Source organism: Kogia breviceps, chromosome 19 (assembly GCF_026419965.1).
Source record: "Kogia breviceps isolate mKogBre1 chromosome 19, mKogBre1 haplotype 1, whole genome shotgun sequence".
NCBI classification, from domain to species: domain Eukaryota; kingdom Metazoa; phylum Chordata; class Mammalia; order Artiodactyla; family Physeteridae; genus Kogia; species Kogia breviceps.
The window spans coordinates 39,655,133-39,682,192 of record NC_081328.1 but is presented as its reverse complement, the minus strand read 5'-3'; the positions used below and the strand labels follow the sequence as shown (position 1 = coordinate 39,682,192).

The 27,060-nt window shown below is 39.4% G+C and overlaps 1 protein-coding gene and 1 pseudogene across 2 annotated transcripts in view; one reads left to right on the top strand and one right to left on the bottom strand.

Annotated features, from left to right (window-relative positions):
- The window catches only part of BRCA1 (BRCA1 DNA repair associated), a 60,469-nt gene that overhangs the window by 16,014 nt on the left and 17,395 nt on the right, over window positions 1-27,060 (top strand). Inside the window, exons 4-14 of one of the 2 annotated variants that reach the window (XM_067020706.1) lie at window positions 535-612; window positions 1,571-1,659; window positions 2,240-2,379; window positions 4,140-4,242; window positions 5,417-5,462; window positions 6,821-6,897; window positions 7,820-7,936; window positions 11,587-11,675; window positions 17,888-18,059; window positions 23,607-23,733; window positions 25,361-25,548. In XM_067020706.1, the coding sequence (XP_066876807.1) occupies window positions 535-612; window positions 1,571-1,659; window positions 2,240-2,379; window positions 4,140-4,242; window positions 5,417-5,462; window positions 6,821-6,897; window positions 7,820-7,936; window positions 11,587-11,675; window positions 17,888-18,059; window positions 23,607-23,733; window positions 25,361-25,548 (1,226 nt within the window). The remainder of the gene's footprint in view (window positions 1-534; window positions 613-1,570; window positions 1,660-2,239; window positions 2,380-4,139; window positions 4,243-5,416; window positions 5,463-6,820; window positions 6,898-7,819; window positions 7,937-11,586; window positions 11,676-17,887; window positions 18,060-23,606; window positions 23,734-25,360; window positions 25,549-27,060) is intronic. The other variant, XM_067020707.1, reaches the window with a different exon arrangement.
- LOC131746285 (NADH dehydrogenase [ubiquinone] 1 alpha subcomplex subunit 6 pseudogene) lies at window positions 22,548-22,927 on the bottom strand (annotated as a pseudogene).

Sequence of the window (27,060 nt, the reverse complement as noted above, 5' to 3'; positions counted from 1 at the left end):
AATTATGAGTATATCATTAAATATGCCATATTAACTTTTAATAAGTTTTATTTGATCATAACAGTAAGCCATATGCATGTAAGTTCAGTTTTCATAGATCTTTGCTTATATAGTTTGTTTTCTGATTATACAGCATCTAAAAACAATTAAAGAAGGCCATTGGTTGTAATTCACCTGCCATTACCTTTAAAATGGCTCTTTTTTTGGGGGGGGGGGTTATGCGGGCCTCTCACTGTTGTGGCCTCTCCCATTGCGGAGCACAGGCTCCGGATGCGCAGGCCCAGCGGCCATGGCTCACCGGCCCAGCCACTCCACAGCATGTGGGATCTTCCTGGACCGGGGCACGAACCCGTGTCCCCTGCATCAGCAGGCAGACTCTCAACCACTGCGCCACCAGGGAAGCCCCTAAAATGGCTCTTAAGGGCAGTTGTGAGATTATCTTTTCATGGCTATTTGCTTTTTGAATATTCTCTCTGCAAAAAAAAAAAAAAAAATGTAACTTGAGTTGTTCTTTTCATTCTTTAAAATTTATAGATTTTGTATGCTGAAACTTCTCAACCAGAAGAAAGGGCCTTCACAGTGTCCTTTGTGTAAGAATGATATAACCAGAAGGTATATAATTTGGGTAGTTGGGAGGTTGGAAGTGACAACAACAGGAAAAAGTATAAATTCTTTAATAACATAGCTGGTATTCCTATCAAACCACTCATCAGTAGAAAAATATATAAAAAAGGGTGTTTAGCTGACAGGGTAAATTATTTCTAAAGTCATTTTTCTGAAAATTTTGCAGTACATCTGCCTTATACAGGTACTAGCAATTCATTGCCTTTTTCTAATCCTTCTAAATGATGCAAGAACTTGCAGTCTTATCTAATATAGGACTGTACCACCCTGCCTCCATTGTCCTGATCCTGCTTTTATTTTTCTTCCTTGCGTATATTTCTACTTATTTACACACACATATATGCAATGCATTTATATATTGTGTGTCCCTCTGGCCAGGATGTAAGCTCTATTAGGGCACTAGCTTTGTCTGTCTCAGTCAACACTGTTTTTCCAGTGTTGGACACATAGTAGTCACTCAGATATGTAAATGAATAAATAAATTATATTGTCCGACAACTGTACTAAACCAAAATCTCTCTTTGGACATTGTTATCTATCTGTGATTTTGAAATAATGTAATCATCATTTGGCAGAAATCCCTGAGATCTAGAAGTGGCAGTTTGGGTGGATGGGATTCAGATGTTAAGAATAATAAGTTCTCTATGCAGTGGATTTATATCTACTGTGGATTCAAAGTACTATTATTTTAGATAGTTATAGGCTTTTGGTAAGTTTGAATGGCCAAAAATAATTATAAAAACAATCAATATGCTATGTGGTTTATTCTGCTGTCAATGATGTTTTGATTACTGTGATGTCACTAATAGCTCTGTTCTTTTCATAGTTTTTATTTTAACTGTTGCTACTTCTTTTTTTATTTGTTTACATGTCTTTCCTTATTTTGGTGTCCTTAAAAAGTTGGTAATCACTTGCTAAGTGTGTCTTTCAAACAATTTACTTTCAGAAGCCTACAAGAAAGTACAAGATTTAGCCAGCTTGTTGAAGAGCTATTGAAGATCATTCATGCTTTTGAGCTTGACACAGGATTGCAGAGTAAGTGTTGCATAACACCAGGGGCTAATGCTCAAGTGGTCATCTATTAAAATGGAAGTTTGTGGAATTATTTTATATGAATAGGTGATAAGACCTTTTGGTCTAGGTTAACTTTAGCTCTTTATCTGTAATCTATTTTTAAAATCATTCCCACTGGTCTCACACCTTATTTTATCCATCCTAAGATGCACGTTTTTTTATTTGCACATCTCCAAAATTGGGAGCAATTTACCATCAATGGTGTCATTGTTTAATTTAGTGTTTTCTTTCTTAGTGGTACAGAAAATAATGGTGCATTTTATATCACTGGTATCTTAGTTTCAGTGAAATATGGTATTAATAGGCAAATTTGTTAGTATTAAGGTGGGAAAAAAAGGAGTAGAAATAACTTTGGTCTGTGTGTTCATTTCCTAGCAGTAGAACTTCTGAAGCTCATTTTTTTAAAAAGTATAGGCAACCTTTAATGCATTGTTTTAATATTGTACAACAAAGAGCATACACACACTTTCTCTTGGTTTTGCTTACAATTAATACATATTTTTCTAACTGCAAAAATAATGTTTTCCTTTGTAATTCACAGTTGCAAACAGTTATAACTTTTCAAAAAAGAAAAATAACTCTCCTGAGCATCTGAAGGAAGAAGTTTCTATCATTCACAGTGTGGGCTACCGAAACCGGACCAAAAGACTTCAACAGAGTGAACCTGAAAATCCTACCTTGGTAAGGCCATTTTTGTGTATTCTGATAACATCTCTTTATTGTGAGTTGGTGAGTATGCTAGATGCTTATGGATTTACATAAAAAGTCAGTAAACAAGGGAAGATGGTAAATTAAGTGGCCAAACAAGAGTTAGAGGAGACGAGAGAAGGTCCCTGGTTTTAGTGCTTTGTTCATTCTGATGAACATATTTTTGTTCATATCTGTCTAAGATAGCCACAAGGACACTGATGGTCAGCTTGCTAGTTTTTAAAATAACCATCTTATGGCAGTTCTCCAGGGACAAGGAAATATCTTCTATTTTATTTCCTCTGAAAAGTTAACTGGAAAAAAAAAAAAATCAGTTTTTAACATTTGAAAATCACTTCAAGTTAAAAGAGTAACTGTCAAAAAAATGCAGAGATTTACGCTGTTGTTATTCATATGTGAATGAATAATGAAGATCTTAAAAATAATAGTTCTCTGGTTTCTCTGGTGGCGCAGTGGGTATGAGTCTGCCTGTCAATGTAGGGGACATGGGTTTGAGCCCTGGTCCGGGAAGATCCCACATGCCGCGGAGCAACTAAGCCAATGAGCCACAACTACTGAGCCTCCGCTCTATAGCCCGCGAGCCTAGAGCCTGTGCTCCGCAACAAGAGAAGCCACCGCAATGAGGAGCCAGCACACCACAGCGAAGAGTGGCCCCCGCTCACCTCAGCTAGAGAAAGCCCACGTGCAGCAAAGACCCAATGCAGCCAAAAATAAATAAATTAATTAATTTAAAAAAATAGTTCTCGTAGTACCGGCATTCATTTTTCGGTAGATGTTGAAGGGCTTAAAAAGAAGAAGGAAAGCTTCATCAGAGTAAGGTCCCATTTCTAAATATTCTCTCCTGTACTGAATATTCTTAGGCTTGCTGGGTTTCCTTTATTTTCATTTATCCTTTTTAAAAATTTACTTTATCTTAGTTACCACCCCTATTATCGGATATGATTAGAAACGTGTACTAAATCAACCTCATTCCCTTTCTATGCTATAATATAAAGTATTAGCTTCAAAATATGCTTTCCCCATAGAACAAAAAAAGAAAGACAATGGACTTCCCTGGTGGCACAGTGGTTAAGAATCCACCTGCCAATATAGGGGACACGTGTTCGAGCCCTGGTCTGGGAAGATCCCACATGCTACGAAGCAGCTAAGCCCATGTGCCACAACTACTGAGCCCACATGCTGCAACTACTGAAGCCCCCACGCCTAGAGCCCGTGCTCCACAACAGGAGAAGCCACCACAATGAGAAGCCTGCACACGCAACGAAGAGTAGCCCGTGTAGCCCCCGCTCGCCGCAACTAGAGAAAGCCCGAGTGCAGCGATGAAGACCCAACACAGCCAAAAATAATTAATTAATTAATTAATTAATTAAAAAAGAAAGCAAGACAATGAAAAACAAAACCAAAAAGAAAAAAAATGCTTTCCTTATCTTTAAAAATATTATACAATAAATAAATAAATAAATAAATAAATAAATAAATAATAAAAATATTATACAGATAATACATATTTAATTTAGAAAAATTTAGAACAACAGAGAGGGCAAAAGTATTCAAAGCACACAAAACTCATACATTCTGGTATGTAGTCTGTGAAGTGTTTTTTTTCAGGTGTCATAAATGTTAGCTAATTGATAATGGTCTATTTGTTTTGTCCATGGCTTTGAGTTTCTGTTAAGAAAAAAAAAGCACAGAACTGGCCAACAATTTGTTGATCATTCTTTACTGCTTAGCAGGAAACCAGTCTTAGTGTCCAGCTCTCTAACCTTGGAATTGTGAGATCTCTGAGGACAAAGCAGCAGATACAACCTCAGAATAAGTCCGTCTACATTGAATTGGGTAAGAGTCTCAGATTTTGTAAGTTTAGAATAATAGTTGCTGGATTCTTTGTCTAAGAGTTTTACCAAAAACCTTGGTCACAAGTTATACAGTGGCAGGGAGCTCTGGGAAGTGAAAATAAAATAATTTTACTAGCCTTATGGTGTGTTATAAATAATGTAAAAGATGCAGGTCTCACCTTAAAGAACCTTACTTTGTAAAGAGAGCAAAAGAAAGGATGTCTGGTTATAAGTATATGTAAATATACTTTGGAAATATGGAGAGTAGGGCTAAGAAAGAATGTGATGAGTGGGCTACAGCATTTGGAGGGATCTAAGATAACTTGTACTAGACTAGAAAGACTTTTAAGAACAGCTGAGCTCAGTTCAAACAGGTCTCTTTATGTCTTATCCTTTAGAGTATATTTATAATTGGAAAGAACGGCCCTCCTTTGAGCTCCCAAGCACTGATGTTTGCCATAGCACTTATCAGATTCTTTCGAAATTTGTGTCTCCCCCCCCTCCTTTTTTTTTTTTTTTTTTTTTTTTTGCGGTATACGGGCCTCTCACTGTTGTGGCCTCTCGCGTTGCGGAGCACAGGCTCCGGACGCGCAGGCTCAGCAGCCATGGCTCACGGGCCCAGCCGCTCCGCGGCATGTGGGATCTTCCCAGACCGGGGCACGAACCCGTGTCCCCTGCATCGGCAGGCGGACTCTCAACCACTGCGCCACCAGGGAAGCCCTTTTCCCCTTTTAAGATCATAAGTTCCTAGACAACAGGTATTGCGTCATAAAAATAATCAAAATAATTATAATAGAGAATATTTAGGAGCACCTACTGTAGTGTACACACTGGTGTGTTTTACTTGTGTAACTCATTTAAGATGCATGACAAACCTGAGGTGATTACTCCTATTATACTTATTTTACAGATAGGGAATTAAGGCACAGAGAGGTTAAGAAATTTTGCCATGTTCATAAAGCTAGTAAGTGACAGAGTCATGATTCAAACCTGTGCTTATGACCACTTATCTGTATTGCCTGACGTATGTCTCATTGTGCCTGCCATGTAGTGGGTGCTCAGTAAATATTTCTTGAAGATTTGTTTTGCAACAAGTGTATTTTTTGAGTTTAACCCTTTCAATAAAAATCCTTTTATTGATTTGTTATTTGGGGGTATTTGGGGAATTTTTTTAGGATCTGATTCTTCTGAAGATACAGTTAATAAGGCCAGTTATTTCAGGTGAGTCAAAGAGAGCCTTTTTCTAAGCTGGCATTTTTGTATCTAGTTAATATTAAGGATTGGTATTCCTTTAGGTTAGAATCATGGCATTGGAATAGACCTTAAAGACCATCTACTTTAATCGCATTTTCTAGCTGAGAAAATATTCTTTTTAAAAATATTTATTTGTTTATTTGTTTGTTTGTTTTTGGTTGCGTTGGTTCTTCATTGCTGCTCGCGGACTTTCTCGAGTTGCTGCAAGCGGGGGCTACTCTTCAGTGCGGTGTGCAGGCTTCTCATGGTGGTGGCTTCTCTTGTTGCAGAGCATGGGCTCTGGGTGCGCGGGCTTCAATAGTTGTGGCGTACGGGTTCAGTAGTTGTGGCTCACGGGCTCCAGAGCACAGGCTCAACAGTTGTGGCACACGGGCTTAGCTGCTCTGCGGCATGTGGGATCTTCCCAGAGCAGGGCTCGAACCCGTGTCCCCTGCATTGGCAGGCGGATTCTTAACCACTGCGCCACCAGGGAAATCCAGAAAATATCCTTTTTGCTTCGTTGGTTGGTTTCTTAGTAACGAGTTTGAAAGAGTTTAAAGTAACAGTAGAACTATGCACAGACTTGCTTCCAGCAGATGGTTGTGCCCTAGCTTAGTTCCTCATGTATGGTAGTGTTGACTCAGTGATAATTGTGGCTGTTGAAAACATTAGAGCACTCAGTTTTCAATTCTTTCCTTCCTCTGTTCCTTAATTCCGTCTGTAACTCAAACTTTGTCTACATAAATTAAACCATAATCTACAAGCAGCCCCAACTGGGTTGTCAAATTGCTTTCCTTAGGAATTACTGCTTGACCCTAAGATCTGTGATGGTGTCATTGCCAATCAGATTTTGTTTGCAAATGACTTTTTCCTGATCTCTCAATTGGGAGAAAATGGTTTTTAGCCTGAAAAGAAGCACAGAAGGCAGTGCTGCAAAGTGGTGTGCTTTTGCATTCTATTGGAATGTCTGTCCCATCCCAGTGCTCCCTTTGTTTAGATAACTTTGTACTTGTATTCTCATTAAGATATATTTTAAGTTTTGTTGGTTTTCTCTTTACTATCTTTTAGCTATTATTTGGCCATCATTTAAATTTTAGTTCTCATTTGTATGTCCATAAAGCAATGTTCTATACTACTGCTGATTTTTGTGACGGTATGTTCTCAGTCTTTGACCATTTCATTTTGACTAGAAGTTACCAAAGGAGCGCGCAGATTGCAAAAAGGGAATCAAATTGATCACCCTTATTGCACCCCTACCTAGAGGAGCTAAAATACTTGATCATGTGACAACTATGTGCACATATAAACTACTGTTTCTCACTAAGGCTTCTATCTTTTCCCTATAGTGTAGGAGACCATGAACTGTTAGAAATCACCCCTCAAGGAGCCAAGGCTGAAGCCAGTTTGAATCCTGCAAAAAAGGGTAATGGCAAGTCTTCCAACTTAACAGGCACTAAAGAAAGAATAGGTAGATGCGGTACTGTAATTAGATTATTCTGAAGAACCATTTGGGACGTTTATAATTCACAACATTTCTTGGCAGAGTTAGAATATCGTTCTTTCTCAGATGTCATGGTACAGCCTGACAATGGCACTAGACTGATATGGTTATAACAGTACCCTTTGTAATTGGTTGTTGCCTTTACTTTTAACTGCTGTGTTTTTATTTCGTACTTTGCATACTGGTATTTAGATAGAGGGAGTATGAATCTGAAGATAGAACAGAGCACTATATGTCTGATGCCCAAACTGCATTTTTTTTTTTTTTTTGATTGAAGTAGAGTTGATTTACAATATTGTGTTAATTTCTGCTGTACATCAAAGTGATTCAGTTTTACATATATATATGTGTTTTGTAATATTATTTTCCATTATGGTTTATCACAGGATATTGAATATAGTTCCCTGTGCTATACAGTAGGATCTTATTATTTATCCATTCTATATATACTAGTTTGCATCTGCTAACCCCAAACTCCCCCTTCATCTCTCCCCCACCTTCCCTCCCCCTTAGCAACCACATGTCTGTTCTCCATGTCTGTGAGTCTCAAACTGTGCTTTTAATTCACTGTTAGAGTTTAGCGAGCTAGGAGATATGGTTTATGAGTAGGGAGAATTCTGAAATTAAAATTCTAATTATTTTGAATGGAAATAATGAGAATCTAGATAAATAGGAATGAAGCAGAAGAGTATGAGTTACATCTTCAGTATACTTGATAGTTGAGGTTTCTCTAAGAATAGGCAGTTCCTTCATTCTCCCTCAACCAAGTTGTATTACGTACATATATTTTTCATAATGATTCAGTTTTTAAGCACCTTGGTTTTTTTGTGTTTTTTTTTTCCAGCTGCTTGTGAGTTTTCTGAGAAGGACATAACAAAGGCTGAACATCATCAATTCAGTAATAAAGATTTGACCACCACTGAGAAGCATGAAACTGAGAAGCATCCAGAAAAGTATCAGGGTATTTCTGTTTCAAACTTGCATGTGGAGCCATGTGGCACAGATACTCATGCCAGCTCATTACAGCATGAAAACAGCAGTTTATTACTCACTAAAGACAGAATGAATGTAGAAAAGGCTGAATTCTGTAATAAAAGCAAACAGCCTGTCTTAGCAAAGAGCCAACAGAGCAGATGGGCTGAAAGTAAGGACACATGTAATGATAGGCAGACTCGCAGTACAGAGAAAAAGGTAGTTCTGAATGCTGATCCCCTATATGGGAGAAAAGAACTGAATAAGCAGAAACCTGCATGCTCTGACAGTCCTAGAGATTCCCAAGAGTTTCCTTGGATAGCAGTGAATAGTAGCATACAGAAAGTTAATGAATGGTTTTCCAGAAGTGATGAAATGTTAACTTCTAACGACTTACGTGATGGGGGATTTGAATCAAACACTGAAGTAGCTCGTGCAGTGGAAGTTCCAAAGGAAGTTGATGGATATTTGGGTTTTTCAGAGAAAATAGACTTAATGGCCAGTGATCCTCATGGTGCTTTAATACGTGAAAGTGAAAGAGTCCATTCCAAACCAGTAGAGAGTAATATTGAAGATAAAATATTTGGGAAAACCTATCGGAGGAAGGCAAGCCTCCCTAACTTGAGCCACATAGCTGAAAATCTAATTATAGGAGCATCTACTGTAGAACCTCAGATAACACAAGAGCGCCCCCTCACAAATAAACTAAAGCGTAAAAGGAGAAGTACATCAGGCCTTCATCCTGAGGATTTTATCAAGAAAGTCGATTTGGCAGTTATTCCAAAGACTCCTGAAAAAATAATTGAGGGAACTGACCAAACAGAGCAGAATGGTCATGGGGTGAATATTACTAGTAATGGTCATGAGACTGAAATGAAAGGTGATTGTGTTCAGAAAGAGAAAAGTGCTAACCTAACAGAATCATTGGAAAAAGAATCTGCTTTCAGAACTAAGGCTGAACCTATAAGCAGCAGTATAAGCAATATGGAACTAGAATTGAATATCCATAGTTCAAAAGAACCTAAAAATAGGCTGGGGAGGAAGTCCTCTACCAGGAAGATTCATGCACTTGAACTAGTAGTCAGTAGAAACCCAAGCCCACCTAATCATACTGAACTACAAGTTGATAGTTGTTCTAGCAGTGAAGAGATGAAGAAAAAACATTCCAGCCAAATGCCAGTCAGGTGCGGCAAAAAGCTTCAATTCATGGGAGATAAAGAACCTACAACTGGAGCCAAGAAGAGTAACAAGCCACACGACCAAGTAAATAAAAGACTTGCCAGTGACACTTATCCAGAACTAAATTTAACAAACATACCTGCTTTTTTTACTCACTGTTCTAGTTCTAATAAACTTCAAGAGTTTGTTAATCCTAGCCTTCAAAGAGAGGAGAACCTAGGAACAATTCAAGTGTCGAATAGTACTGAAGACCCCAAAGATCTGACATTAAGTGGAGGAAAAGGTTTGCATATTGAAAGATCTGTAGAGAGTTCCAGTATTTCCTTGGTACCTGATACTGATTATGGCACTCAGGATAGTATCTCATTACTGGAAGCTGACACCCTAGGGAAGGCAAGGACAGCACCAAATCAACATGTGAGTCTGTGTGCAGCAATTGAAAGCCCCAAGGAACTTATCCATGGTTGTTCTAAAGATATTAGAAACAACACAGAGGACTTTCAGGATCCACTGGGACATCACGTTAACCACATTCAGGAGGCGAGCGCAGAAATGGAAGAGAATGAACTTGATACACAGTATTTGCAGAATATGTTCAGGGTTTCAAAGCGTCAGACGTTTGTTCTGTTTTCAAATCCAGAAAAGGAATGTGCAACAGTCTGTGCCCGCTCTGGGTCCTTAAGAGAACAAAGTCCAAGAGTCCCTCTTGAATGCAGACAAAAAGAAGAAAATCAGGGAAAGAGTGAGTCTAAAATCAAGCATGTGCGGGCAATTAATACAACTGTGGACTTCCCTGTTGCTGGTCAAAAAGATAAGAAGCCGAGCGATCATGCCAAACGTAGCCCAAAAAGAGTAACTAGGCTTTGTCAGTCATCACAGTTCAGAAGCAACAAAACTGAGCTCATTATTGCAAATAAACATGGGATTTCACAAAACCCATATCTTATACCATCACTTTCTCCCATCAGGTCATCTGTTAAAACTATATGTAAGAAAAACCTGTCAGAGGAAAAGTTTGAGGAACCTGTAAGGTCACCTGAAAGAGCAATGGAAGACGAGAGCATCATTCAAAGTACAGTGAGCACAATTAGCCAAAATAACATTCGAGAAAGCACTTTTAAAGAAGTCAGCTCAAGCAGTATTAATGAAGTAGGTTCCAGTACTAATGAAGTAGGCTCTAGTATTAATGAAGTAGGTTCCAGTGGTGAAAACATTCAAGCAAAACTAGATAGAAACAGAGGACCTAAATTAAGTGCTTTGCTCAGATTAGGTCTTATGCAACCCGAAGTCTATAAGCAAAGTCTTCCTATAAGTAACTGTCAACTTCCTGAAATAAAAAGGCAAGGAGAAAGTGAAGGCACACTTCAGGCTGTTAATGCAGATTTCTCCCCAAGTCTAATTTCAGATAACCTAGAACAACCTATGGGAAGAAGCCATGCTTCTCAGGTTTGTTCTGAGACATCTGATGAGTTTTTAAATGATGACAAAATAAGGGAAAATAGCAACTTTGCTGAAAGTGACATTAAGGAAAGATCTGTTTTTAGCAAAAGTGTCCAAAAAGGAGAATTCAGAAGGAGCCCTGGCCCTTTAGCCCATCATACATGTTTGGCTCAGGGTCACGAAAGAGGGGCTGAGTCCTCAGAAGAGAATGTGTCTAGTGAGGATGAAGAGCTTCCCTGCTTCCAACACTTATTTGGTAAAGTAACCAATACACTGTCTCCATCTACCAGACATAATGCTGTTGCCACAGAGGGTCTATCTAATGAAACAGAGGAGAACTTAATATCATTGAAAAATAGCTTAAATGACTGCAGTGACCAGGTAACATTGGCAAAGGCATCCCAGGAACATCACCTTCATGAGGAAGCGAGATGTTCTGATAGCTTATTTTCTTCACGGTGCAGTGCAGTGGAAGACTTGACTGCTAATACAAACACCCAGGATCCTTTCTTGATGTTTGATCCTTTTTCCAAACAAGTGGGGCATCAGTCTGAAAACCAGGAAGTTCTGAGTGACAAGGAGTTGGTTTCAGATGATGACGAAAGGGAAACTGGCTTGGAAGAGGATAATCGCCAAGAAGAGCAGAGTGTGGATTCAGACTTAGGTATTGGAACCAGGTTTTTGTGTTTGCCCCCGTCCATTTAATAGAAATGAACTAAATGTTTATGCCTTTGGGGGAGCACATTTTACGAGTCTCCAAGTACAATGAAAGTAACTGCTTCTTAAACTTTAAACATGTTCCTCCCAAGGTGCTTTTCCTCAAAATGCCCTAATTATTGGTGGACTTGCTTCTGGTTTTTACGATTCCTAAGAGGAAATCCGGTGTCCCCAAAGAGTATAATCATTTTGTGTGACGTGAATGTGAAGTTTGTCCTGTCAGTGAGAAGAAACAGGTACTGCGAGTTGGAGTATTGGCTGGCTGTTTTTACATCTGAATCTCTGTTTTTACTCTCATTTAAGATGAAGCAGCATCCGAGTATGAGAGTGAAACAAGCCTCTCTGAAGACTGTTTGGGGCTGTCCTCCCAGAGCGATATCTTGACCACTCAGGTAAAAAGCACATGGGGATGTGTGTGTGGTGTTCTCGGTGCTATGCATCCCGCATTCGTACATTTGCTTATATCACCTCTTAGAATTAATGGTATAACAGTTGTGTGTGGGAACTTGTCTCCTCCAATTGGATTGCAAGCACCGAGATGGAACACGTTACCTCCTATTTCATACACATACATACACACACGTACATACCAACATGCTCACTGCGGAACACTAAATACTGAATTTAATGAATAAGTGAAACCTTCGAAACCCATGTGCCCTATAGCAAAAACATATAGGAAAGCACTACTGTATCAAATGGAGGGGTGTGTTTCTTCTCAGTACCAAATTGACACCTACAGAGTTCTCTTCCTCTTAGACACTATCTAGCCTTTCACTGTTTGGTGGATACTTCTTTTTGTTTTTTCTTTTTAAATCGTATAGTTATTTGTTCTTCAGTGCCTGTAAGTCATCTTTTTTCTTTAAAAAAGTACACAATTTTACCTCTTGTTCCTAGTGGTCAATATCCAATATTGTGGTGACTTGTGAGGGGGGTAACAGCTTTGTCATATCTACAACATTTGGTAACATGAATATTTCAGTACTCCAGGCAGAATAGTCTCCTAGAAAAAGCATCCTCTACCACAGCATCTAAAAATTAACATCATATTCCTCACAGAACCTGGCTCTGTCTCCTAATTTTTATGTTGTAGGAGTGGCACCAAAATTTTCTAAATTCTCACTTTCAAAACTTCAGGCTCATTCAGCTTTATTTTCTCCCTTCCTTCCTTCCTTCCTCCCTTCCTTCCTTCCGCTGCACCAGGTCTTTAGTTGTGCCATGTGGGATTTTTCAGTTGCACCATGCGGGATCTAGTTCCCTGACCAGGGATCGAACCCAGGCCCCCTGCATTGGGAGCGCAGTCTTAACCACTGGACCACCAGGGAAGACCCTCAACTTATTTTTTTAGAATATGGACACAGTGGTTGCTGGTGGTAATATTGGTGAGAGTTCTGTACCTGGCTGTGTTACTCTAGGCAATTTACTTATCATCTCTGAACTATAGTATATACATTCTTAAAATGGAGATATCTGGACCACATTGAATCAACTTCAGGTTGTTCAACTTGAACAACTTCAGCTGCTAGCAAAAAATGACATTTTTTTCTGAACTTCCTGAAATACCAGATTAGATAAAACTGAGAAAAGCTGATAGTCTTATAATATTGTATATGTGCATCATAAAAAACTTAGAAAATACAGAAAAATAAAAATCATCCCTGACAGTCCAGTGGTTAAGACTCTGTGCTTCCACCGCAGGGGCACGGGTTCCATCCCTGTTGGGGAACTAAGATCCCACATGCCGCAGGGCAACTAAGCCTGCGCGCCGCTACTATGGAGCTTGCGCACTACAGCTAGAGAGCCCACTTGCCACAGTGAAAGATCCTGCATGCCCCAACTAAGACCCAACACAGCCAAAAATTTTTTAAAAAAAAAGAGAGAGATTGGTTCGGTAAATTTTAACATTAATCTCTGGTATGATATACAAAAGACAGGTAATAGTTGTTGCCTTCAGTTGGGGAAATAGGTGATTGGGAGGAGAGGGAGGAAGCCTTACTTTTCTCTGAATATCCTTTTGTGCCTTGAATTTTATACCGTGAACTTGTATTAATTATTTTAAAAATTAAATTCTATGCATTAAAAATCATTACCATTAACTTATTGGTATATATTCTTTCTTCTTCCTGTTGTACACAGGGGTGTGTGTGTGTGTGTATACCTTATCTTTAAAAAACATTCAGATGGTACTCTACATACTTACATTGTTTTTACTATGTCACTAAATTTTCTTCAATGAATTTATTTTTAACTACTATATAGTATTCTTTCCTTGTGTACACCATGATTTATTCAACCTATTGCTGAATATGAGGGTTTCAGGGCAAGACACAGTTTGCTATCATGTACAGCACTGTATTATTATCTTTAAAAAAAATTATTTATTTATTTGGTTGCACCGGGTCTTAGTTGCAGCAGGTGGGCTCCTTAGTTGCAGCTTGCCAGCTCCTTAGTTGCAGCACATGGGCTCCTAAGTTGTGGCATGCGAACTCTTATTTGCGGCATGCATGTAGGATCTAGTTTCCTGACCGGGGATCAAACCCAGGCCCCCTGCATTGGAAGTGCAGAGTCTTAGCCACTGCGCCACTAGGGAAGTCCCCGTATTATTATCTTGATAGCTAAATATTTGCCCATATCCCCAATGACTTCCTTAGTATAAATTCCTAGGACTGGAATTTTTCTGTTTGATACATGTTATTAAATTGTCCTTTAGAAATACTGAACCAAGCTGTGCTCTTCAAGCCCCTGTGGTACTTGGTAGTTCCCATTTTCCTATACCTTTGCCAACACTGGGTAGTATCCAGTTCTAAACTTCTGAGTCTTGGCATTGCTATGAGGACTATAGATAGGGGGCTTGTCTTCTACTGCCTGTTTTCAACAAAGAGCACATCCCTCTAGGACTGAAGCCTGCTGGAGTCAGGAAGAAACCTCTGAGACCGCTGCCTGTTCTGTGCCTGAATTGTCACCTGTATTCTCCACTTCTGCAGGATTGCCATGGTGACTAAATTAATGAAAAGATTTTGGAGTCCTTTTCTTTTTTTTTCTCTTTTGGCTGTGCTGCAGAGCTTGCAGGATCTTAGTTCCCCAGCCAGGGATCGAACCTGTGCCTCCGGCGGTGGAAGTGCAGAGTCCTAACCACTAGACCGCCAGGGAATTCCCTAGGAGGCCTTTTCTCTGTTTGCAATTACTATGATCCTTTCTCAGTGTGGATTTGGGCTCTGTCAACATGACTTTCACCTTTTTATCCCTTGTGTTTTGGAGTTGTAGTAGTGTTCGGTTTCTGATTCCATCTGCCTTAGCCATATTGTATCGTATTTGACATTCAATAAACTACCTTCTTGTTTTCTATATTTCTGATCTTGTTCCCAGAGATATATGTCTATTTGTTCAAGATTCATTTTATAACCTGTTTTTATCAAGCATCTACCCAAAACAGAGCCAAAGTCAGATTTCAGGGCTAACTTAAATCTAGAGTAGCTCCAACAAGCGAAATGATTGAAGTGGCATCTTTTCCCAAGGTCTGTTTATACGGAACTGGGGAGACATATATAGGAGATAAATCCTAATTTGGTATCATTAGTATCTGTTCTTTATCAAAGACTGATTAACTATATTTGTTCATTAATTCATTTCTGCATTAAACATTTACTAAATGCTTACTGCCTGCTGGGTGTTGGGGATACAAAAATGATTAAGGAAGGATTCCATCCATCTAGGAGGAACAGGTATTCCACTTCGGTATACTAATGCACTAGCAGTATAAATGAAGCACTGAGGGGTCATCTGTTCCTGACAGGAGATGTATTATTGGTGGGCACTTTTGAAGGAGATATTCAAGCTGGACCTTAAAAGATGAGAATTTTTTCCGGGTGGAAAGAGAAGAAAGGCAGTAAATCAAGGCAAAGGCACAGAGGCATGAAATCATGCCCAGGAAACACAAAGTTGTCCCATGTGAAAGATAAGATCAGAGTGTGGAGGCCCTTTTGATTGACTGATTTTGGGCTGAGTTGGGTTTTCGTTGCTGCGCGTGGGCTTTCTCTAGTTGTGGCGAGCAGGGGCTACTCTTCGTTGCAGTCCGTGGGCTTCTCATTGCGGTGACTTCTCTTGTTCGGAGCACAGGCTCTAGGTTCGTGGACTTAAGTAGTTGCAGCATGTAGGCTCAGTAGTTGTGGCACGCAGGCTTCAGTAGTTGTGGCTCACGGGATCTAGAGTGCAGGCTCAGTAGTTGTGGCACATGGGCTTACTTGCTCCGTGGCATGTGGGATCTTCCCGGACCAGGGCTCGAACCCATGTCCCCTGCATTGGCAGGTGGATTCTTTTTTTTTTTTTTTTTTTTTTTTTTTTTTTTTTTTTTTTTTTTGTGGTACGCGGGCCTCTCACTGTTGTGGCCTCTCCGGTTGCGGAGCACAGGCCCTGGACGCACAGGCTCAACGGCCATGGCTCACGGACCCATCCGCTCCACGGCATATGGGATCTTCCCGGACCGGGGCTCGAACCCGTGTCCCCTGCCTCGGCAGGCGGACTCTCAACCACTGCGCCACCAGGGAAGCCCTGGCAGGTGGATTCTTAACCACTGCACCACTAGCGAAGCCCGTGAAAGCCCTTTTGAATGCTGTGCTTAGGAATTTGGAATTTATCGTGAGATCAATAACGAGTAATAATTATACAGTATTCAGAAAGTGTTAACTTTATATGAGCAGTTGTATACAACTAAGCTAATGGAAAAAAGAGACATGATAAACATGGCTTTTAGGGAACTTTAGCTGTATTAAAAGTAGATATCAGAGTAACACAGTGGGAATAGAAAAGAAAAGTAGGACTAATTCAAGAAACACAAGAATTAGAATCAAGAAAACTTGGTAACCAATTTGGGTTTAGTCTCCCAAATGTATCAGGTCAATTGCCTGCAGGGGAATTTGTCCAAGTTATAAAGTAACTGCTTCGGGAAAACCCAAAGGAAAGTTATCTACCTATAATTCTCCCATTACTTTTCTGATTTTCTAACCTATTTAATGGCCACAGAAGTTAGATGTGATGGTTGTGGCAGTAGTGACTGATAGAGCTCCTTGAAGCTTATCAGGTATCCTGGTTTCATTCCAGATATACTGAGGTGAGCCCTTGGCTAGGATTTGATCAGTGATGGAACTACTCACAAGACACCACGTGGTGGCAATGGTGCTGCTGTGGACATTGGCAGCAAAGCAGTCTCAGGGTAGCAGTGGAAGCCTTTGTGGAGCAGGGAATGCATTTCCCAGTCATAAAAACCTCCTAAAGACTGTGAACTCAGTGTAGCAGGAGAAAGTAGATGGCTTGTTTTTAGTAGAGGGCAAAGTCATTTGCGAGGATCAGAAGAAACGGTGAAACAATCTGTTTCCCCAGGGTTTGCTGGCAGCTATACATGCTCCTTCTAAAAGTAATGAAGAAATGTGTATGTTGGAGAGCTCCTTACTTACCAAATACTTCGCTTATCAAAAACCTTAGACTTAGCAGATTTCTTCTTCATATGGAGAAATAAACATCAGGAGCCTCATAAGCAAGAGGAGCCCATTATCTTGAATTGAAAACAATAACTGGCCTTACAGGCTTTCTGAGGGCTCTTTCTGCTGGATCCTTCCATATAGCCAGTTCTTCTCTGCAGCCATCTCTAGGTACCCTGTCCCCATCTAGAATGGCAGCACCATTCTAGGGCTGTATCCCCAGTGCCTAACACATAATAGGTGGTCAACAAATAGTTGTTGAATGAATAAATAGATTAATTAATTAATTAGCTCTTTGCTTGTCTGTTAGAAACTAAATGTTCAAAGAATCCCAGAAAAGGAAGAGACCCCACAAGCCAGAGATTAGACATTTTTATATGGACTAACCCAAATCTCTTATGAGTGCCACAATACCAAATTTTTGAAATGCAGCCTGTGGAAGATGTTAACAGAATCATGCTAATTTTAAATACTAAAAGTGTTTTAAGTACCTTATTTTTTCACTCCCTAGCTTTAAAAGAAAATAACCAACTTCAAAAGGACATCACAATAAAACAAGCCTATTTGGGAGAGTTTGAGGAATTTTTTCTCCCCCTCTAACATCTTTCTGAAATAATTTCATGGGCATTAATTGCATGAATATGGTCAGATTAAAAGGTGCTCAGGGCTTCCCTGGTGGCGCAGTGGTTAAGAATCCTGCCAATGAAGGGGACACGGGTTTGAGCCCTGGTCCAGGAAGATCCCACTTGCCGCGGAGCAACTAAGCCCATGCACCACAACAACTGAGCCTGCGCTCCAGAGCCTGCGTGCCACAACTACTGAAGCCCGCGTGCTTAGAGCCCGTGCTGTGCAACAAGAGAAACTGCCACAATGAGAAGCCCACTCACCACAAGGAAGAGTAGCCCCTGCTCACCGCAACTAAAGAAAGACCACGCGCAGCGACGAAGAGCCAACGCAGCCATAGATAAATAAATAAATAAATTTTTAAAAAGTTGCTCAGCCAGAACTCATAATTCCATACTAGGTGATTTCAAGTCCCATGCTAAAATTAATTGCTGTAATATATTGTTGATTTCTGGCAAGTTTCTAAAAGAGTATAACTTTCTTGGTGTCGTTTCTCGTGTCTGCAGCAGAGGGATACCATGCAAGATAACCTGCTCAAGATCCAGCAGGAAATGGCCGAACTGGAAGCTGTGTTAGAACAGCATGGGAGCCAGCCTTCTCACAGCTCCCCTTCCCTCATAGCCGATTCTTGTGCCCCTGAGGACCTGCTAAATCTGGAACAAAACACATCAGAAAAAGGTTTGTAATATTGGCCAATCTGTTACCTTAAGCAAAATTCTTCCCTCCCTAAGCCTTTATCTCTTTCTGAAAAGTATGGACCCAGCTCCAACATTTTATGATCTTTGCTCAGCATATATTTGCTGAGTCACTCCGTGGGAAATCTTAGAGCCTTGCTTCTAGTCCCTGCTTACAACTAATTCACCATGCAGAGGGCCCAAGACAGTCAGCAAGCATCGTCATCTGAGTACCCACAGCAAGGAAATGCTATGGGGCGCCCACAGGAAGCTGAGTGTCATGGGGTAGATTGGAAATAGGTAACCCCATCATTTTAGAAAGCTTGTAAAAAACATTCAGACATGTTTCTTATAGCACTGGTATCAGATCACAAAGCCCTATTTAATCTGCTTTCTGGTTTATAGAGAGAGACGTCTATATATACTTCAGGAACTGCACCTTGATCCACAGAAAGCCCAATTATGTGGCAGAGACAGCTGCTTTATAACAACATGATCGTTATCAACAAGACGAGGCATTTGGAGTAACTGGGCAGGTGGAGCTGCTCTGAGCTGACTCCCTATAAGAAGTGAGCACTGAGCTGAGAAATAACCTGGCATAAAGGAAGGAAAGTGAGATGAAAATCTGAGTTTTAACTGGAAAAAGCCTGTGAAAGACAACACATCAGGCAGGGTTTTAAACAGGGGCAAATACACAGACACGCAGTGAGAGGCTAGGCATAGGCCTGGGTTCCAGGAGGGAGCTGGTGCTTGGGAACTAGCACTCCCGGAGTGCTAGCTACCCAGCTAACTTATTGTTAAAGTCCCTTCTTCTTCTCCCTTCCTCAGGCCTACAGGGGGCCAAAGGGCCTTCCTTTGAGTCTTTCTAGGAACTCTACTCTTAATTATTCAGGAGAGTGGCGTTGGTCCTGGAGTGTGCCTTGTAGTGTTTTTATGTTCAGAGAGAAACAGTAAGTAGCTCATGCATGAGAAGCTAGGAACTCTGTTGCTATGGCAGTGGTTCAAAAATGTATTTCCTTAAATGCATTCTTTGTAACTATCTTCATTTAGTTCATTTCCCAGATAATGTAGCCCCAAGTCTCGTCACCATCACAATTCTCGTTGGTGCTTTCACCACCTTCAATCTAAAAACAGACTAGACTTTCAATTTTAATGCATCAGATATAAAATGTTATTGTCTGGCTTTGAATATGTGTGTGAATCTACTATCTCATCTTTGTTGGGGGGGGTAGTCTATTTTTTCCTGAAGATCTGTACACAAAATGTTTCTTTGTGGCTTTTTTTTTCATAAGTGCTATACTTTTATATATTCTATTTTACTATGGATTTGAAAAACTGAAAATTTCCTCTGAATTTCTACATAAAACATTTTTTTTTTTTATGAAAGAGCTTTTACTCTATCCTTTGTGGTAAACTTAACTCATTGGTCTACTTTCTCATGAAATTATAACATCCTCAGAGTTTTGAGGTAGGTGGGTAAATGTTGAGAGGAGGGAGGAGAGGCTTATGAGAATTTCTCCATTAAAAAAAAGTGTCCCCTCTTCCAACTCCACAGAGAGTGTCTGCCATGGCCACTTATATTTGCACAACTTGAATATGTTGTTCAAATTGCTCAAATGCTACTTCTCAAGGAGATCACCTATAACCACGATATTTTTTATTGTAATTTTTAAGTCTCTGACTTTTCCGGCCCCACTTTACCCTGTTATACTGTTACGTTTTTTCATAGCCCTTATTAACCTTTTTTTTTTTTTTTTAAATTTATTTTTGGCTGTGTTGGGTCTTCGTTGCTGCACTCGGGCTTTCTCTAGTTGTGGTGAGCGGAGGCTACTCTTTGTTGGGGTGCGGGCTTCACATTGCAACGGCTTCTCTTGTTGCAGAGCACAGGCTGTAGGCGCACAGGCTTCAGTAGTTGCGGCGCACAGGCTCAGTAGTTGTGGCACATGGGCTTAGTTGCTCCACAGCTTGTGGGATCTTTCCAGACCAGGGCTTGAACCTGTGTCCCCTGCATTGCCAGGCGGATTCTTAACCACTGTGCCACCAGCGAAGGCCCTTAACTTTTAACAATATCTAATTTATTCTGCATATTGTTTAGAGTTCCTCCTTACCTCCCACTAGAATGTAGGCTCCATCTGGGCAGAGAACCCTTACACCTGAGCCTGGAACACAGTAGGCACTCGATAAATATTTTAATTCACATGATTAAAACTCTGAAGCCCACTCTAGAGTTACTGAAAGAAAATTTCTGGGTATGGATTCTGGAATTTTGTGGTTTTATTTCTGAAACATTTTGAGCATCAACTTAATAGCTCAAGTATTGTGCCTTTTTCCCTCTTAAATTGGTGTGAGTCTAACTGAAATTCAAGCAAACTTCTTAATCCTGGGAAAAGGAGTTTTGTTTACCTTCGGCTATACTAAAATGACTTATTCTTTAAATAAATGTTTTATTTTTGAATAACTTTAGGTTTACAGAAAAGCAGCAATGATAGTACAGAGAGTTCCTACAGGAACTCTACCCCTTACCTAGTTTCAGTTTCCCCTAATGTTGTCATCTTACATTACCATCGTACTTTTGTCAGAACGAAGAAACCAACATTGGCACATTACTAGTAATGAGTGAAACTCTAGACTTAATCATATTTCACCAGTTTTTATTTTTTAAGAATCCGTATTCTTAATGATGATGAAAGCTCCTTTTCCAGGATCTTTACATCAAATGTCCTGCCGTCAGCCTAGATCTGCCCTACTGTTTACCTAAGGGTCATTCCCAAGCCTGCATAATATTTTTGTGCAAACGTGTATTCTTACCCATTATGAATGATGTGTACCTCCCTCTGCAGGTAAAGCTATTTCATATCAGGCACTTTGTTTTTATTTTTGTTTTGTTTTTTTCCTCCTGAATTACCTGTCATTCATAAAGCAAACATTAGCATTTGTAACGTCGTAGTCCATTACAGCTGAAATGATTTTCAGACACATCTGAGCTTTTCTGCCCTACGGTACGTTCATTCCTGAAAGCTTATAGTTTATCATTTCTCAATATCTCTTTCCTCCTTTTCAATGCCTTTCTCTTTGATTCTTCCCAATACTTTTCAACAATGCTTATTAGCACCTAACAGGCAGTCAGTAAATTTATTAAATGTCTGGTCTGGCCCATATTCCCTACCCATGAAGAATGTAACATTTTAAGACCCACAGATAAAGGAATGATTTGAGGGGGAACTACAGCACCGTTCCAGTACTTGGGCTCTGGGTCACTGCATCTATGAAATAAGGATTAAGGAAAAAGAAGAGCAGAAAAGTTTTTCCCGGTATTTTTTAGGTACTGTTGAGTTATTGAATCCTAACTCACGTTAGCTTATTTTCTTTGTAGCTTGGGCCCCATTGTAGTGAAAAGAGGAACTTGTATGTTAAATGTCCAGGTGATGGAATGACTTTTTAATATCTGTTTTTGTGTCTGAGGTCTTTCCCTCCCCACCCTTTCACTTAAAAAAATAAAAAAGCCCTTTCCAATAGTTCATTCTGTCACTTTGCTGTACACCAAAAACTAACACAACATTGTAAATCAACTATACTTCAATAAGTTTTCTTTTAATTAAAAAAATAATTAATTCTGTTTGGTGTGATTCCTTAGACATTGCACATTACCTTTTATCAGTGATCACCTAGTATTTAGGGGGGAAATGATGCCTATATTAAAAACTTTACATTCTAATTGGAAGAAAAACCTACTGGTTCATGGTTAGACCCTTCTTTGTTTCAGCACCTTACAGTAGCTCCAGGCAGAGTTCTTGTGTTCCTAGAAACTCACAGGTCCAGAAAAGAAGACTATAAAGGAAACTATAAATAATGTATTTGAGGATTAACTCAGGAAATCAATGATTATTTCCCCCCAGGCTACCCAGTGTCTTAAAAACATAGTTTAATTAATACAGCCCTTTGTTTAAATTTTTCTGCCTTTATTTATGGATTTTGGCTTTTCTAATAAAAGCTCAAAATAAATTATAGTCATCAGTGACTTTGTAATGGATAGAAGGCATTTGTAATTTTTAAGTATTTGATTTTGCTTTTTAAATATTTCTGCCTTTAAGCCACTTCCTAGAAAGCAGTGGCACACTAATACATTTGGAGGAATTAATAAATAAAAAGGATGTACTAACGTGCCAGAATTTTGCCTTGGGTCTGTTCTGTGTTTTTTCCTTTCTTGTGCCAGTTCATCATTAGTTCCATGTATTACTTCCAGGTTCCTTATCAGTCGGCACCTTGTGTTTTTGTTTGTATTAGTTTTTCGGTTTATTATTTTCTTAGTAATTGAAAATGTGAAGCAAAATGTCACCTCTTTTTTTCTTTCTCATCTGACCCCTCCCTCATTTCCACACACATGCAAAAACTCAAAACCCCATCCTATACAGTCTTTTGAAAAATCATATATTGAGTTTATTTGTGCTCTAAAATATTTAAATATCAACATGCACCTTTCCATTGAGTGATTTCACGGGTTATGCCCAACATAGAACTTGGACAGGAAATCCTTCGGCCTTGGTGCTTCTGTTTCATGGAAAAACCACATGACCTGTGTCCGCTGCTTCCACACTTTGTTTCTTCCATTTCCATCTTTCCCTTAATGACCAGAAGATCAGCCACCGTGGGGTCTATGACGTGGGCATTCTTCATAAACATTTCTCGGACTGTATCCCATCCCTGTTTCACAAAGATGTCTAGCTGGAATAAATGCATAGTGTTCGGCACCTCCCGATATCAGGCGTGGTAGAGCTCACGCAGCCTTCGCTTAGCCTCATTCGTGTCCCGATTAAAAATGGTCTTCACCGAGGTGCTGGCTGCAGCAGCAGCAGCTAGGCGGAGGCCGCTCATCTTGCTAAAGCCCTATACAGTCTTTGATGTGGAGGCAATAGGGATGGAAAAGGGAGTGTGCTTTGTGCTTTCCAGTACTTTCTCTTCCCTATTGTCTGAGGTGATTTTAGTATAATTTAGTTTGCTGCAGAGATAAAAATTCATTTCCTATTCTTACGTCCTTATCATTCAGGGCCAAAAAATATATTATTTTTTCAGGCTTGTCTCAGCTGGGTATCTTTATTTACCCAGTTTTAAAATGTTCCTTTTATTGTTGCTATTATTTTTTAGTCATTGAGTTCCATTTGGTACTGTAACACTTGTGTTTATAGAATTCTGTCTGATATACCTGTTTAAAAACCAATCTGATTGGGACTTCCCTGGTGGTGCAGTGGTTAAGAATTCGCCTGCCAATGTAAGGGACACGGGTTCAAGCCCTGATCTGGGAAGATCCCACATTCCGCGGAGCAACTAAGCCCGGGTGCCACAGCTACCGAGCCTGTGCTGCAACTAGAGAAAGCCCGTGTGCAGCAACAAAGACTGAACTCAGCCAAGAATAAATAAATAAATACTTTTTTAAAAAAACAATTTGATTGTCACAGATTGCTGCTTTTGAAAAAAATTGATATTCTCACCTGAATTATCACCATCAGGACAAAGCGGTAAAGTAGATTTCTTTGTTTTCTCATTCCATTTAAAGCAGTATTAACTTCAGAGAAAAGTAGTGAATATCCTATAAGCCAGAATCCAGAAAGCCTTTCTGCTGACAAGTTTCAAGTATCTCTGGATTGTTCCACCAGTAAAAATAAAGAACCAAGAATGGAAAGGTAAGAAGTAATAAATGTCAAGTTTGGTAGTTAAGTAACACCTGTACTTACATGAAACTTAGTGTTAATTTTTTTTCACCATACTTTCTCTAGTTTTTTGTACACAGACATATCTAACCTCTCACTGCCCTAGGACACTTCTTTTGTTTAATTGTATGTAGGCTCTTTGGACCTGTACAAGGCATGAGCTACAACATGAGAAATGCACAGTAGATCTGTCCCTTTTCAAGGTCAGAATAAAAAACAGATCTAAAGCCTCAACAGGCCTGGAGGCTGATGGTAGACTTCTCCAAGGCCGCCCTTGCCCTAATTGAAGTTTTTGCCTTCCTAGAAAAAGTTTAGCTATTGATTTACCCTAGTAAATATTCAGAATATCTTCCAGGGATGTTGTTCACATCACTATTGATACAAGACTGTGTAACACTTCACAGTTTTAAAAATACTTTATCTACTTCTTCATTTGATCTTTATAAAAACACAGTGAAAGTAAAAGGACAAGTTCTGTACTATTATTCCAAATTGATAGTTCAGGATAGAGTCTCAGAACTGATAGAGTCACACATCTCATGACTCTAGAAAGGAAAAGGAATTCATATTTATTGAATTTCTACCAAGTGTATGTATATTTTCACTTATCTCTCTGGGAATAGTGACAAGTTGCCAATAATCTAATCACACCATCTTTTCCAAGTGTCTTGGATTGGATTGAGGATATATTTTTGAGGGTGTGATAATGGCCTGATGGCTGTGATAGAGAATGAAAAGATTTGACCTCCATAGGCCCATGATTAGAGGTAATGACCTCATTGCTGTGCTTTAACCGATTGAGCTAACTACCTGTTTAATATTCAGATGAAATATTCCTCTTCCTCCTCCCCCACCCCAGTATACCCTATAGAGACTTCTATCAAAAAACCTACACATTGATTGAACTTCCTCTGCTAGATTGCTTGAGGAATAGTTCAGATCTTGCTCATCTTTAATCCATGGAGCCTAGCTTTAGTGCCTGACTCATACTAAATACCCAATAATTGTTTGAATCAGTTATCTGATCTCTGAGGTCCTTTAAATCTGTTGATAAGTATGTTATTCAGCAAAGTTCTAAACACCTGAAAGAGTAGAGGAATTACTGTGTGCATATGCTCTTCTAATAATATGTTATAGCTGGCTTTTATTTTTAGAATGACTTTAGCCATCGAAAAGGTAGGAGGTAGGGATGATTCTATGAGTTCTGCTAAAATTGGATAGAAAGAATGAGTGTAGCAATGTCAAAATGAATCAACTTATTTTCATGAGAGAGCTGATTCTCATACATTCATTTGAAATAGTGTATAGAATTTGAGTGAGTGGCAGTGAATAATTTGGTGAAATTTGCTGACATGCTTTTAAACAGCTAGGAGATACACTGCCTCAGACCAGACCCTAAGGAGAGATGTTATATGTCAGCCCTGACATGTTGGCAGACATCGTGAATCCAGACTCCTAGCCATCTCTCGCGTTCTCTCTTGCTAGTCATCCCCGATCTCTGACAGTGAGCTCTTTCACTTATGCCTTGGCTGCCTGGGAAGTATGATTAGTCCTTTCACAAGCTACAGTGATTGTTTTCTCCTTTCATCCTTTTTTCTAGGTCTTCCCCTTCTAAATCGCAGTTGTCAGATAATAGTTGGTATATGCACAGCCTCTCAAGGAGTCTTCAGAACAGAAACTGCCCACCTCAAAAGGAGCTTGAGGTTGTTGACGTGGAAGAGCAACGGCTGACTGAGTCTGAGGCCCAAGATTTAATGGAGCAGTCGTATTTGCCAAGACAAGATCTAGGTAATATTTCATCTGCTCTGATGGAGAAAACACTTTTATTTTACTCCGAGTCTTAACCTAAAGATATTCTGATGAATCAGCTTTCAAATGTGGTAGTCTATCATGAATGCATCTGTTATACTTAAACCCATTAGAAAAATAGCTTGAATGTTAATCCAAGTTGAACATTATTGCCGGTCTTAATCAGTCTATATTGGTTTAACTCTAACAGTTTTGAGGATGGGAGAGTCTTGGCGCTCTCTAAATATTTTACTTCGACTGTTCGATAAGAGTTCTAGGGCCCTAGGGTAAAGTTTTAGGCTTGACCTTTATTGAAAAATGAGTCAGATCTCTAAAGTAAGCTCTTGTTTTATGAATTAATGAATATAAATTGCTATATATTTTATGCCTTATAAATCACTGTAACTGAACAGTGTGTTTTATGGCTTGTAAATCAAGGTTTTAATCAGTAAAGAAAGTTTTGTTTTTTGGGGTTTTTTTTTTGCGGTACACGGGCCTCTCACTGCTGTGGCCTCTCCCGCTGCGGAGCACAGGCTCCGGACGCACAGGCTCAGTGACCATGGCTCACGGGTCCAGCCACTCCGCGGCATGTGGGATCTTCTCGGACCGGGGCAGGAACCTGTGTCACCTGCATCAGCAGGCGGATTCTTAACCACTGCTCCACCAGGGAAGCCCAGTAAAGAAAGTTTTAAATTAATCCTGAAAAACACATTATCATAAAAGGTGTTCTTAGACATGTAAATGTTTTTGGCCATGTTCACTAGGGTCATTTAGGAATCTCATACATTCTACTTAGCTGTGCTTACTTGCTGATGGAGTGACATTTTCTGAAATGTTTCAGGGATGGTCTGTTTTTAATTTGGTAATGATATCTGATGATTTATTAAGTGAAAAAGTTAATGATATCATGCATGAAGAAACAAAAATCATTTTGATTGTATTTATTCAACTATTTGTATTTGGTGTTTCTTTTTAAAGTTTCAGTGATATAAGAAGTGCCAAAATATTCAGAAGCAGCCCAAAGATTAAAGTATACATTTGAGTATAACTGAATCACTTTGCTATACACCTGAAACTAATACAACATTGTAAATCAACTCTACTCCAATATAAAATAAAAATTTATTAAAGTATACATTTGAATCAAAACCATCCCCTAAGAACTAAACTGATAAATGACAGAAATTATAGAAAGCAGGCTTTCTTATAATATTGCATTTAATATCTAAGATGCAAACATATTTCATGTTAAAACTGAAATAGGGTAGCATCTTAAAAATCAATGGTATCTTTTTTTAATTTTTAATTTTATTTTTAATAGTGGTAAAAAAACATAAAATTTACCTCAGCCATTTTTAAGAGCTCAGTGATGTTAAGTATACTCCCATTATTGTGCAATAGATCTCTAAAATTTGTTCATCCTGTAAAACTGAAATTCTGTACCCATTAAATAGCAACTCCCCGTTTCCTCCTCCCCTTATCCCCTGGGAGTCAGCATTCTACTTTCTAAGA